Raw genomic sequence first — 12,184 nt, 5'->3', positions numbered from 1 at the left:
CGGTGCTTTGTTTAGCGGAAAGAATGTCATATTCAGATTACGAGACAACGACACCAATATGACATTATATTGTGTTGCTATCACGAAACCCAAGTCTGGTAAACACATCCACTTATCTTGTCCTTGAGCACCCAGTCCTGATATGTTCAATGAGTTCCGCACTGATTCAACACTGTCATCGAACACATTAGCATAAAGGTCTTGATGTAGACGAATCTCTTTATCCAATTGTGTTCGAACTAAAGGCCAAGATTCTTCAGTCCAACCTAACAATGCTGCAATTGCGCGAAACCCACAATTTCCATCAGCCACTACATCTATTATCTCCTCAATATACGGATGTATAAGAGTAGGAAAATGTGTGTAAAATGGTTGTTTTGCAGAATACTGTGATGATTGAGATGATTGCCTTGCAGAACGTTGAGATGGTTGCTTTGCAGATTCTTGAGAGGCATCAACATACTCCCAATATGACGGATCACGAGGAGTATCAAATTCTTTCTTCTTTTTACTTGCTCCATTGGTTCTCACCTTCTCTGGTGGTGCAAGTATTGATGTTGTATGTGGAAATACAACTTCTCGCACCTTAGCCCTGAATATCCTTTGACTTACAATATCGTGTTTCTTCATGTACGCTTTCATTGCTTCTAACTCTTCTGAAAAGTCATAATCTGATAAAGATTCTTCATCCTCAAATTCATTCTCAAGGCTTAACTTTCTCCAAAAAACATGAATGCTATCTAAAGGGATAACATTACCAGATATCTGCAACTTTGCCAACTCACAAGCACATGGTAATCCATGAGTTGTTCTGATTGAGCAACCACATATTGTTTTGTCAGTACCTACAATCTTCACTCTCTGCAACTGTTTGTCATTTTTTTTTTAAACATTTCCTTGATACACAATGATGCAGACTTCGAAAGAATGATGAATTATACCCGTGCTCAACATCCTTGATGGTTTTCTTAAAAGAAGATTGAATGATACATATTTGGTTCTTCAACATCATATTCACAGCATCCCAACTTTTACACAAATCACCCAAACTAGTTTGCAGCATGTTTTTCAATCTCCAATGGGCAGACTCAACTCTACAAATAAATTAAATAATACAAATTAAAATAAATCACAAACTAGTAAATCATATTTTCTAAAACAAACAAATCAAATTTAAAAATACCTGTTAGATGTTGTGTTCCCCAAATGCATCACTCTATTGGTCCAAACATTGACAAACCTTTCTTTGTAAGGTGTTAACCACAAATCTTTCACATAATCAACAAAACGAATAATATCGGCACACACTAGCTCAAAATGTTGCAGGTGATAATCATACTCCTCTACACTACTTGAATATATAATTTTTTTTCCATAAATCCATTACTTCTTCTTGTCTATCTTTTTTCACATATTGTTTGCATTTTGCCCCAACATTTTTTTCAATATGAAAACGACATAGCAAATGTATTGAAGTAGGAAACACAACACTAATCACATTCATCATGGCAAGATCTCTATTAGTCACAATATGTCAGATTAGCTTTATTTCTCTCTTTCAAAGCATTTAGGATGAATCTGGGGGAAAGCTTATACTTTGTCATGTCATTGACAAATTTCCTCTCTTCTTCATTTAAACGCCCCAAAGAAGAATAACCAGTTACAGTATCAAGTAGATCATGATTATGTGTTCCACAACGAACACTAATTTTCCATCCTTCACCGACACTTAACGATATACATCTGAGAGTAAACGGACAATTTTCCTTATGAGAACAAGTTACTGTTGATTTTGATTTTGATTTATATCTTCAACCTCTTTCGTCTCTTTCAAAGCATTTAGGATGAATCTGGGGGCAAGCTTATACTTTGTCATGTCATTGACAAATTTCCTCTCTTCTTCATTTAAACGCCCCAAATAAGAATGACCAGTTACAGTATCAAGTAGATCATGATTATGTGTTCCACAACGAACACTAATTTTCCATCCTTCACCGACACTTAAGGGTATACATCTGAGAGTAAACGGACAATTTTCCTTATGAGAACAAGTCACTGTTGATTTTGATTTATATCTTCCACCTCTTTCGCATCCCAAAATCAATTTTTCTTTTCTTCCCCTCTTTCCGGTTGCTTTATCTGAACGAATGATGACAATTAAAATTCCATTTTCTCTTCCAATGGTTTTTGCCCATTCAAACACAGATTCTCGTGAAGGAAATACCTACAAAATATGTTTCAAATAAAACTTCAAATATATAGTTATAATAAAAAATTTATCCGTGATAGATTATCAGTAATATTAATACCTGATCGGTAATGAATTTGTCCGTAGAATCTATTATATTTCTTGAGGCAGGAACCTCAACTCTACTCATACCTGTTTTCGAAAATAGTAATAAATATAAATAATAATAAATATAAATAATAATATATATAAATAATGATAAATTTTAAAAAAAGAAATTGAAAGTTTCGAAACTTTCACATTGATGTAAACTTTCGAAATTTCTGGAAAACTAGGTTTCAGAACTTTCAGCTTCAACCAAAGTTTCGAACTTTTTGGGTTTCGAAAGTTTCGAATTGAACCAAAGCTTCGAAGGTTTCATCAAACAAAAGCTTCGAAAGTTTCAGATTTAACCAAAGTTTCGAAGGTTTCATCAAATTAATGCTTCGAATCTTTCATACTTAACCAAAGTTTCGAATGTTTTGTGTTTTCTGGAAAAATTGCATTTCGAATCTTTAGATTTTTGACAAAAGGTTCGAAAGTGTTGTTGAAATCTGACATCTGATTGTTTCGAAAGTTTGAAACTTTCGAATAATAGAATTTTTTTAGAAAACTTTCAAAAGTGGGGGTGAGAAAAGAGTGTAGTAAATTTACTGAGAAATTTTATATAAGGTAAAAAATGGTAGATTGATCAATAACAAATTATGGGGGGTGGCAGGTAAAACTGTGGGGGTGCACAGTACATTTCTCTTACTTCCTTTTTGTGAATGGGCCCAATAAGCCCATGACCATCATGTTTGTTCTCACAAAATAAATAGATTTTGACAAAAAAAAAAAAAAGACAGAATAAATAAACGTAACCTCTCGTCGAAAAGTTACACCTCATTTTCATTTTGATTCTGATTGTCTTCGTGCCGTTTCCCCGGTCGCAGTTTCAGGGAACATCGTTTCCTCCCTATCGCTGTAATGCTCTCTCTCTCTCTCACTTCATTTCTATTTGTTTCTCGAACAGTGCTTACTGAAACTATTTTTACTCTTTACTGCGCAGAACAACGATTCGGAACTGCGACTAGTGGCACCAGCCTCGCGGTAATATAATTTTCAAGTTCAATTTTTATTATTTTGCATTCAGTCATAGGATTATAATTATAAGGTTTGGAAATTCGGTTTAGTTTCATTTTCGAATTCAATATAGGATTATATTAAATTTATTATTATATTAGGGAGAAACAGTAGAAAGAAACTATGGCTTCAGATGGATCTGTTCAAAGGCGTATTTCGCTGAGAAAGAAAGTGAATTTGCGTAGTTACGACGAGGGTTTGATGAATGATGAGCTTTATGACAAGAAGTTGGAGGATAGTTTGAAGAAGAAAAGTAAGACTCCTGAAGATTTGGAGAAAGAGACTCGAACCGAGTCTATGATTGCCTTTTCGCTTGGTTTTCCAATTGATGCTTTGCTTGAACAAGAGATTCGAGCTGGTGTTGTGAGTGAATTGGGTGGAAAAGAGCAGAATGATTATCTTGTTGTAAGGAATCATATATTGGCTCTTTGGAGAGGGAATGTTAGGATGTGGTTGACAAAGGGACAGATTCGAGAAACTGTTAGCAATGAGTTTGAACATTTGATTAATTCTGCTTATGAGTTTCTTTTGTATAATGGGTACATTAACTTTGGGGTTTCACCGTCGTTTACTTCTCAGTTGCCTGAGGCGACGGAAGGGACTGTGGTTGTTATTGGTGCTGGCCTTGCTGGCTTGGCTGCAGCGAGGCAGCTTTTGTCGTTTGGTTATAAGGTTGTGGTTTTGGAAGGTAGGAACCGTCCTGGTGGTAGGGTTTATACTCAGAAGATGGGGCATGAGGGAATATTTGCGGCCATGGATCTTGGTGGGAGTGTTATTACTGGAATTCATGCTAATCCTTTGGGGGTTTTGGCACGACAGCTTTCAATTCCACTTCATAAAGTGAGAGTTAATTGCCCTTTGTACAAGCCGAATGGGGAACCGGTTGATAAGGAAATAGATTCAAGTATTGAAATTGTATTCAATAAGTTGCTTGACAAAGTTATGGAGCTGAGGCAAATTATGGGAGGGTTTAAGAGTGATACCTCACTTGGTTCGGTCTTGGAGACACTCAAATGTTTATATGCTGTGGCTCAGAGTACTGATGAGAGGCAATTGCTTGATTGGCATCTTGCGAATTTAGAATATGCAAATGCTGGATGTCTTTCAAATCTTTCGGCTGCCTATTGGGATCAGGATGATCCTTATGAAATGGGTGGTGATCATTGTTTTCTTGCTGGAGGCAATTGGAGATTGATCAAAGGTTTATGTGAAGGAGTTCCGATTTTTTATGGAAAGACAGTCAACACTATCAGATATGGAAATGAGGGTGTTGAGGTTATTGCTGGGGATCAAATCTTTCAAGCAGATTTCGCCTTATGCACTGTGCCTCTTGGAGTTCTCAAAAAGAAGGCCATTAGTTTTGAACCTGAGTTACCTGCAAGAAAGCTTGAATCGATTGAGAGGCTGGGTTTTGGGCTTCTCAACAAAGTTGCTATGGTTTTTCCACATGTGTTTTGGGGGGAAGATCTCGACACATTTGGATGTCTCAATGAAAATAGTCATGAACGTGGGGAGTTCTTTTTATTTTACGCTTACCACACTGTTTCTGGGGGCCCTGCACTTATTGCGCTTGTGGCTGGTGAAGCTGCACAAACCTTTGAAAGTACAGATCCATCCATCTTGCTTCATCGGGTTTTGACCACTCTAAAAGGTATCTCACACTTACTTTTTTACTTACTAATGAAAAAAATGCCATTATCTATTGTGTTTGCTCATTAAATATTATCGGTGTTTCCTTTGCAGTTTTTCCTTGTTTTACGTGTTTCTTGTTAGAGTTGCATGATTTCCTATTTTAATTGTATGATTTGATATGTTTTGGCTTATCTGCTGCTTGTTTAACATGTGAATGAATCTCATATTGCTTTGAAGTATTTTGCATGCATGCATTGGCTAGATTTCATATCATCAATATTAATTACATGATTTAGCGGCTCATTATTAATAATTATTTGCTTGTTTTTCATTCAATATTTCTCATCGAAGAGATTGTAAACCTAAATAAGCTGAAATTGTTCAAGATTATGTTTGGTTCCATGGAAAAAAAAGAGTAAAGGGAGAAGAAAAGGAAGTTTATCATTGTTTGGTTGCAAAATGGAAAGGTGGAAAGAAAGAAATAAAGGTGATCCGTAGGTTACAAATATTGTGTGATAGTGGCACTATTGTAGTGTCACAGCAAGTGGCTGCTATCTAGAGATTCTAGAGTTGTGGTGTTGTGTGTAAGTGTCATGGCTGTCGCGTGCAATAAAAATCACAGCCTGTGGCGTGCTTTTGGGTATAAACCCCAAATTACCCTTAAAAATAATGTTAATAGAGGTGGGTTTGGGGGGTTTTGTTGGTATATATCTCAAGCTATTATGTTATTCTGATTAATCTTCTGATTTGATAGGATTCACTGTTCAAAAAATTTGCTTGCTAATTTATGATTTGATTACATATTTTTCTACAGGTATTTTTCAACCTAAAGGCATCACTGTGCCTGATCCAATACAGACAATTTGTACCAGATGGGGCAGCGATCCCCTTTCTTATGGTTCATACTCTCATGTTAGTGTGCAATCATCTGGTAGGGATTATGATATACTTGCAGAAAATGTGGGGAACCGACTGTTCTTTGCAGGTGAGGCCACTTGTAGGCAATATCCAGCCACTATGCATGGTGCTTTCATGAGTGGCTTGAGAGAAGCTTCGTGCATATACCAGTTAACCCGTGTTCCGCAAAATTATCCTAAGAAGTCCCTGCCTAAGAATATAGGACAAGTCAATGCTACCCTGGTTAATTTGTTCAAGATGCCTGATTTGGAATTCGGGAGATTTGCTTTCATATTTGATCTGTGGTCGGAAGATCCGGAGTCAAGGGGGATTCTGCAAATTACTTTTGGTGGTACTGAAGAAATTTACAAGGAGCTATTATACTGCTATCCAGACACCACAAGGTTTCCTTTGCAGCTTTACACTATTATATCCCGCGGACAGGCGCATCAAATGCAGGAAATTACAGGAGGAGATGAAAATAGGTTGTCGTTTTTGACAAAAAGCCTCGGATTGAAGCTTATGGGTTCAACTGCTTTACTAATTGATGGCAACTCTGTAATAGCTACCATTGCTGGCTCACGAAAAGGCAAAAGGAATCGCTCTGCACAACGCTGTAATCCAAAGAAGAGTCCATAATCTGTAGAAGATATTAGTTTGTTGTATATGAGGTGCGTTTTATTGTGTCTTGTTTTGAAATCTTGTGCTATAGGTGCCCTTCCAGAGGAAGTCAATAAGAATCATAGTCGTAGATCAATAATGTAAACATAGAATAAAATTTCAAATTAGCAGTTCATGGGATGGGTAAAAGATTATTTTACAGAGTATCGTCTATGGAAATTTTTTATGTTCATGTAGACTTAGCTACACCCAACCCCATAGAAAAAATACATATTACTGGATTTTACAGGCTTGTTTACCATTGTTGTAGTTGTAACAATTATTTTGTTAATTCCTTCATTGGTTCCATACATCTCTACAATTTGTTCATGCCTTCATGTGTGTTTTGTTTCCTATTTTTTCCCGGTACTGACTCAGGTCGAATCTGAAGCTCACACTATTAGTTTTTATCTCAGTATGCGTTGGTCTGTTCACAGGGCAATTCCAAATGTACTATTCATCAGGTACCAACGCCAAGACAAGGAGAATATATCAAATTAAACATGTTCCTGGTTATTATGCTTTGCTGTCTGCCTGTCTCTGATTCTTAATGATTTTCTTGATGCACTTCTTTTATACGGGGTTTCCAATTTTTCATTAAATTTTTCATCAACTTATTTTCAAAATAAATGTTTATAATGATATATGGCTGTTTTAGTTTTTTTTTTAATTAGAATTAGTTTTACAAAATCAAAGTCAATTTTCAATCCTAAGGTGAACACTGATTGTTAGGTTTTAGTTTTTACATTTTAGTTTATACTTAATGGTTTATAATGATGATAGGCCACATGATAAATTTTAAAAACAATGATAGTGAAATGATAGATACTGAAGTATATTTACTATTATTAATTATAATATTTAGGACTATTATGATTAGGATTACCAAAGCCTGAAATCAGAAATCAGTTCGATGCATATTTGTTTACAATTATGTAGTACTAGATTTGTTTTTTACTAAATTGCACTCTTCAAATATTTGTATCTAATAATATATGAATAAATTCCCCAACCAGAACAATCGGTTGCAGACCTATAAACATCTCTAAAGCTGTATATAATTATTAAAGATTGGGGGGAAAGAAATCTAGTACTACATAATTGTAAATATGGTGCAACATATTCATCTAACTATTTTCAGTATTTGGTAATCCTAATCATAATAATCTTAGTCATTAGTAATAGAAAATCTACATCAATATCTATCATGAGTTGTACTAACCATGTTTGCCTTGTAAATATGCATCTTTAATCAGTTCCTTGAAGTCTTCGCCTTCCTCCACCTTCATGAGCACCTTATTTCCACGTATCGAATTACTTTCAATGACATAATACTAGCAATTAGCAGCCGTTATTTTATGTTGTAAGTAAGGAACATCATCAAAAATCATTTTACATAACCAACAAATCCTTTCTACAGTTTGATTAATTCTGAGTTACTAACGTTGAACCTTTCAGTGGATAATACCTTTCTAAATATTTTTTTTCTTTCTCAACTCCAGTGTTCTTTGCACCTTTCAGTTTCCATACTCAGTAGAGTTTTTGTACCTTATGTTATCTTTCATCACTATTTATTTTGCTCTCCCTTTAAGGTTCTTCTCTCCTTCTAGATAGAATGACCTACTTTCCCATGTCGTCAATAAAAGTCAAAAGTCTCCCTTAAAAAAAAATCTTTTACTAAATTCCTAATATTAGACCTATTGAAATAAATTTTTAAAGTCATGACTCATTATTTATTATTTTTTGTGGGCTTAAGTGAGGGTTTATAAGTCCAATGTTTTGTTAATCGAGATTTTTTTTTTAAAAAATTTTAAAATTTATTTTTCTCAGAAATATATCGAAAAAATTTCTCAAAAAATTAAAAAACATCTTTTTAGATAATTTTTTTCTCGAAAAATTTTGAGAAAAAAATTAAAAATTGGGACTATAAGTTCCACTAAGTGCACAAAAGTTTAGGTGTTTTTTAGTTTTTGGGCTTTCTTTTTTGAGATCTTTTTAACTATGAAATTTTTTTGCTCTTCCAACATGTGGACTGAAGTCAATATTAGTGGGTTTGTGAAATTGATGCCTATCATTAGAGGTTCCTTAAAAATTCAAAATTACCAATTACCAAAAAACACTTTTAGAATGCATTTTACTGAAAGAACACTTCTAGTTATATATAATATATAAATATGATCGAAATTTTGAAACTGTAAAACTCAAACATAACATTTGGTACACGAAATTTGTGTTTCAATACACAATTCTATCTTTCATCGACTTTATCAATATTATATTTGTTTGAAAGAAAAGGTAATGTAACTTCAAAATCTTTATCTTTATTATTTCACACGTTTTTTTGTTCAAAGCTAATTATATTGGATATTATTAAATTGACCAATCTGGTAAGGACAAAAAAGCTACCGGATTGATCGATCTAGTAGGTGTGTTTTGAGTTTTTTTTTTTTCTTTCTATTTTGTTTTTTTTTTTTGTTACATTTGTTTAACTGCCACAATATTCTTTTAATTATGGAAAATCCTCCATTTGATTTGAAACCACATTATGGAACCATTGAATAAGGATGATGATTTTGCGAATAATTTTTTATCATTGATATGAAATTTACCTCTTAAGATGATATGTTTGATCAAGTTTATATGTTTGATCAAGTTTATTTGTTGTGAAGTAGCTAATTTAAGATTTGCAATAGTAATTACAAAGTCTGGTCATGATTTCAATCATATAAAATAATTTATTATATTGAGTTATAAAAGGGGTGATGTGTGTAAAGAAACAAACAAGAAGTTGAAACACGAAAACACAAGATTTAGAAATTGTGAGTGTCTATTCAGGTTGTGTGGTTATTTATGATCCACTAATGTATAGAATTTTACTATGTGTGCGAAAACAAAACCATGAGATGCCTCCAAAGTAAGAAGGTTTATCTTATTGTTGGTCACTTAAATGTGGAAGAGAAGGAACTTGTCGGTCAAATGGCAATGAATATGGTCCTTCTAAAAAAATATTCTCATGGCTTTGAAAAACATAAGACCTAAAAATGTGATTACTATAAAGGAAGTTCATAATATACGTAAGAGATACAAGAAGCCTGTAAGAGGCCCAAGATCATAAGTGCACATTTATTGAAACGCTTGGCCGATTACAAATATTTTTAGAGATATAGAATGGTTGGTAATTCTGAAACAATTCAAGATATAGAATGTCTAGAGATATGTTGTAAGACCCATAATTTTAAAGTACCATTTACGTATTTTTGGTGTATTTTGGATTTTGGCTCGGAGGCTTTTAAGCCAAATTTAATAATATTTTGGAGTTTTATAATCAAAAAGATATTTTGATGTCAATTAAAATTTCTCGTCGATAAATAAATTGAAATTAATTGCGGTGAATCCCTTACGGAATTTAATGCGTTTCGGGTGAAACGGTAATTTAACAAATATATAGATATTTCGATATATTTGTTAAGTTATATTTATTATCTATATATGTTTGTTTAGAGGGAAAAAGAAAAGAAAACTAGAAAGAAGGAAAAGGAAAAGAAAAGAGTATATAAAGGAAAGAAGGAAAAAGGAAGAAAGGAAAAACAAAGGAAAGAAAAAGAAAGGAAGGAAAATTGGAATTTTCCATCTTCTTCCTCTGTGACCGTGAACCAAATTCCCTCCTTTCTCCCATTTTCATTTTCGTCGCTTTCCTTTCTTCAAAACTAGTAACCCAAGGTTGGTGAGAGTTAGATCAAGGTTTTCGCAACTCCACTCTTCCTCTTTGATTCGAAAACGAAGAAAAACGGTTTTTGAGATCCAAACACAAACCCCTCCGTTTCTTCTAGATCCAAACCTCATTTCTCGAAGAGATAGAAGGGAAAGTTGCTCACCACCACGCTACGGTGCTAGTGAACTAATTTGGAAGCGGCGTTGCGAGCGGAGATTTTACCGGAATTACTCGCGGTACCGGAAACGCACGTTAAAGCTAACGTTGAGGTAAGGGCTCCTTCCAAACTTCTAGCTTGCATTAGGGACTTATCTGTAGTTGTGTGGGAAGGAATTTGTTAGGGTTAAATGTATCGATTTGGGGAAAAACGAAACTAGTGCGTTATGGGTAAAAACCTTAGAGTTAGGTTTTGTTTATAATGATGAATGTTTCGTGGTAAATGAAATTTGATGTATCTGGGTGTTATGTTGCGTGATTTGTGTTCGTTGTATTTGGTGTGTTCGTACTTGATGTTTGTTAATTGGTGTGGTTGTTGTGAATTATGGTTTGAATGTGAAAGTATGTTTGAATTTGTTTCTGTGGAATTTGAAAACCATTAGAGTTAAACGAGTATTAAAAATGGGGAATCTTTTAATACCTCGGTTTACTTAATGTGTATTTGAGGAAAATGTTTAAGTTAACTGGGCGTTGAGAATGGGGAATCTCTTAATGTCTCGGTTACTTAACTATCGTTTTTGAAAATCGTTTCGGTAAATGAGTATTAAGAATGGGGAATCTCTTAATATGACTGTTTGCTTAACATTTTGTTTTGAAAATCATTAAGTTAAATCGGTATTAAGAACGGGGAATCTCTTAATGACTTATTTAATTAATGTTGTTTGAAAGTCGTTTAAGTTAAATGGGTATTAAAAATGGGGAATCTTTTAATATCTGCATTTGCTTAACGATTGTTGTGAATGGAGTCTGTGTATGCTCATGCATTTCATTTGGTAAATTGTGTCGACCCGTGATAGGTGACACCTTGGTAAACTGTACGGACCCGTGATAGGTTGTACGTTTGCGATTTACATTTTAGTAAATCGTGTTGACCCGTGATAGGTGACACCATGGTAACTGTACTGACCCGTGATAGGTGGTACATTTACGATTTACATTTTTGGTGAATTGTGCTGACCCGTGATAGGTGGCACCTAGGTAAACAGTACTGGTCTGTGATAGGCGGTACGTTTACGATTCCCGCTTTTTCTTTTAGTAAATCGTGTTGACCCGTGATAGGTGACACCATGGTAACTGTACTGACCCGTGATAGGTGGTACATTTACGATTTACATTTTTGGTGAATTGTGCTGACCCGTGATAGGTGGCACCTAGGTAAACAGTACTGGTCTGTGATAGGCGGTACGTTTACGATTCCCGCTTTTTCTTTTAGTAAATCGTGTTGACCCGTGATAGGTGACACCTCGGTAAACTGTACTGACCCGTGATAGGTGGTACGTTTACGAGTTACTATTTAGAAAATCGAGTTGACCCGTGATAGGTGACACCATGGTAACTGTACTGACCCGTGATAGGTGGTACGTTTATGATTTACGCATTTTAGTAAATCGTGCTGACCCGTGATAGGTGGCACCTCGGTAATTGGTACTTTGGCCTGCGATAGGCGGTACAATTATGATTTACGGCCCTTCGAGGAGGGTTTTGGTTTGGAATTCCGAGTCCATGCATTTTGGCATATACGCATTGCATTAGGGTGCCTGGCACGCGAGTCATGTTTGATTTGAGTTTATGATTGAGTGATTCGAATTTTGATTTATCGTGATAACTGAGATGAAGGTGTTAAGTGCTATGTGTTGTGTATTGTGTGTGAGTATGATGGTTATCGAACCTTCGTGTGTCGTAGTAATCGCGTAGGAATTGCTAAGTGTTAAGTTGTG

At 34.9% G+C, this 12,184-nt stretch overlaps 3 protein-coding genes across 4 annotated transcripts in view; 1 reads left to right on the top strand and 2 right to left on the bottom strand.

Moving 5' to 3' along the window:
• LOC140918736 (uncharacterized) overlaps positions 1-1,814 on the bottom strand; it is a 3,881-nt gene extending 2,067 nt beyond the window's left edge. Inside the window, exons 1-2 of the mRNA XM_073363530.1 lie at positions 1,184-1,814; positions 85-1,094 (exon numbers count right to left, since the gene is read on the bottom strand). Of these exons, the coding sequence (XP_073219631.1) occupies positions 85-642 (558 nt within the window). The 5' untranslated portion in view covers positions 643-1,094; positions 1,184-1,814. The remainder of the gene's footprint in view (positions 1-84; positions 1,095-1,183) is intronic.
• LOC140918735 (uncharacterized) lies at positions 782-8,293 on the bottom strand. Its single transcript, XM_073363529.1, has 4 exons — positions 7,761-8,293; positions 2,310-2,380; positions 1,817-2,224; positions 782-811 (listed from the first exon to the last, which is right to left on the bottom strand). Exons 1-4 carry the CDS (start codon positions 7,825-7,827, stop codon positions 782-784), a joined length of 576 nt encoding a protein of 191 aa, XP_073219630.1. The 5' UTR covers positions 7,828-8,293.
• LOC101507694 (lysine-specific histone demethylase 1 homolog 2) lies at positions 3,061-6,851 on the top strand. 2 transcript variants are annotated; one of them, XM_004515338.4, is made up of 4 exons: positions 3,069-3,190; positions 3,276-3,316; positions 3,451-5,000; positions 5,796-6,851. In XM_004515338.4, the coding sequence occupies exons 3-4, from the start codon at positions 3,473-3,475 to the stop codon at positions 6,515-6,517; spliced, it is 2,250 nt and encodes a 749-aa protein (XP_004515395.1). In that variant the 5' UTR covers positions 3,069-3,190; positions 3,276-3,316; positions 3,451-3,472; the 3' UTR covers positions 6,518-6,851. The 2 variants fall into 2 exon arrangements, with proteins under 2 accessions (XP_073219901.1, XP_004515395.1); XM_073363800.1 differs by having other exon boundaries at positions 3,061-3,190; positions 3,276-5,000.
• Positions 8,294-12,184: the final 3,891 nt, after the last annotated feature.

The sequence above is a fragment of the Cicer arietinum genome, chromosome 7 (genome assembly GCF_000331145.2).
Source record: "Cicer arietinum cultivar CDC Frontier isolate Library 1 chromosome 7, Cicar.CDCFrontier_v2.0, whole genome shotgun sequence".
Taxonomy (NCBI): domain Eukaryota; kingdom Viridiplantae; phylum Streptophyta; class Magnoliopsida; order Fabales; family Fabaceae; genus Cicer; species Cicer arietinum.
The sequence above is the reverse complement of the archived record's forward strand: the minus strand, read 5'-3'. Positions and strand labels throughout refer to the sequence as shown.

Coding starts and splice junctions, on each gene's coding strand:
- LOC101507694 (XM_073363800.1), top strand. CDS start 3,473: ATGGCTTCAGATGGATCTGTTCAAAGGCGTATTTCGCTGAGAAAGAAA. Junction 5,001..5,795: donor GGTTTTGACCACTCTAAAAG/GTATCTCACACT, acceptor ATTTTTCTACAG/GTATTTTTCAACCTAAAGGC.
- LOC140918735 (XM_073363529.1), bottom strand. CDS start 7,827: ATGAAGGTGGAGGAAGGCGAAGACTTCAAGGAACTGATTAAAGATGCA. Junction 2,381..7,760: donor ATATTTACAAGGCAAACATG/GTTAGTACAACT, acceptor TTTCGAAAACAG/GTATGAGTAGAGTTGAGGTT. Junction 2,225..2,309: donor ACAAATTCATTACCGATCAG/GTATTAATATTA, acceptor CATATTTTGTAG/GTATTTCCTTCACGAGAATC.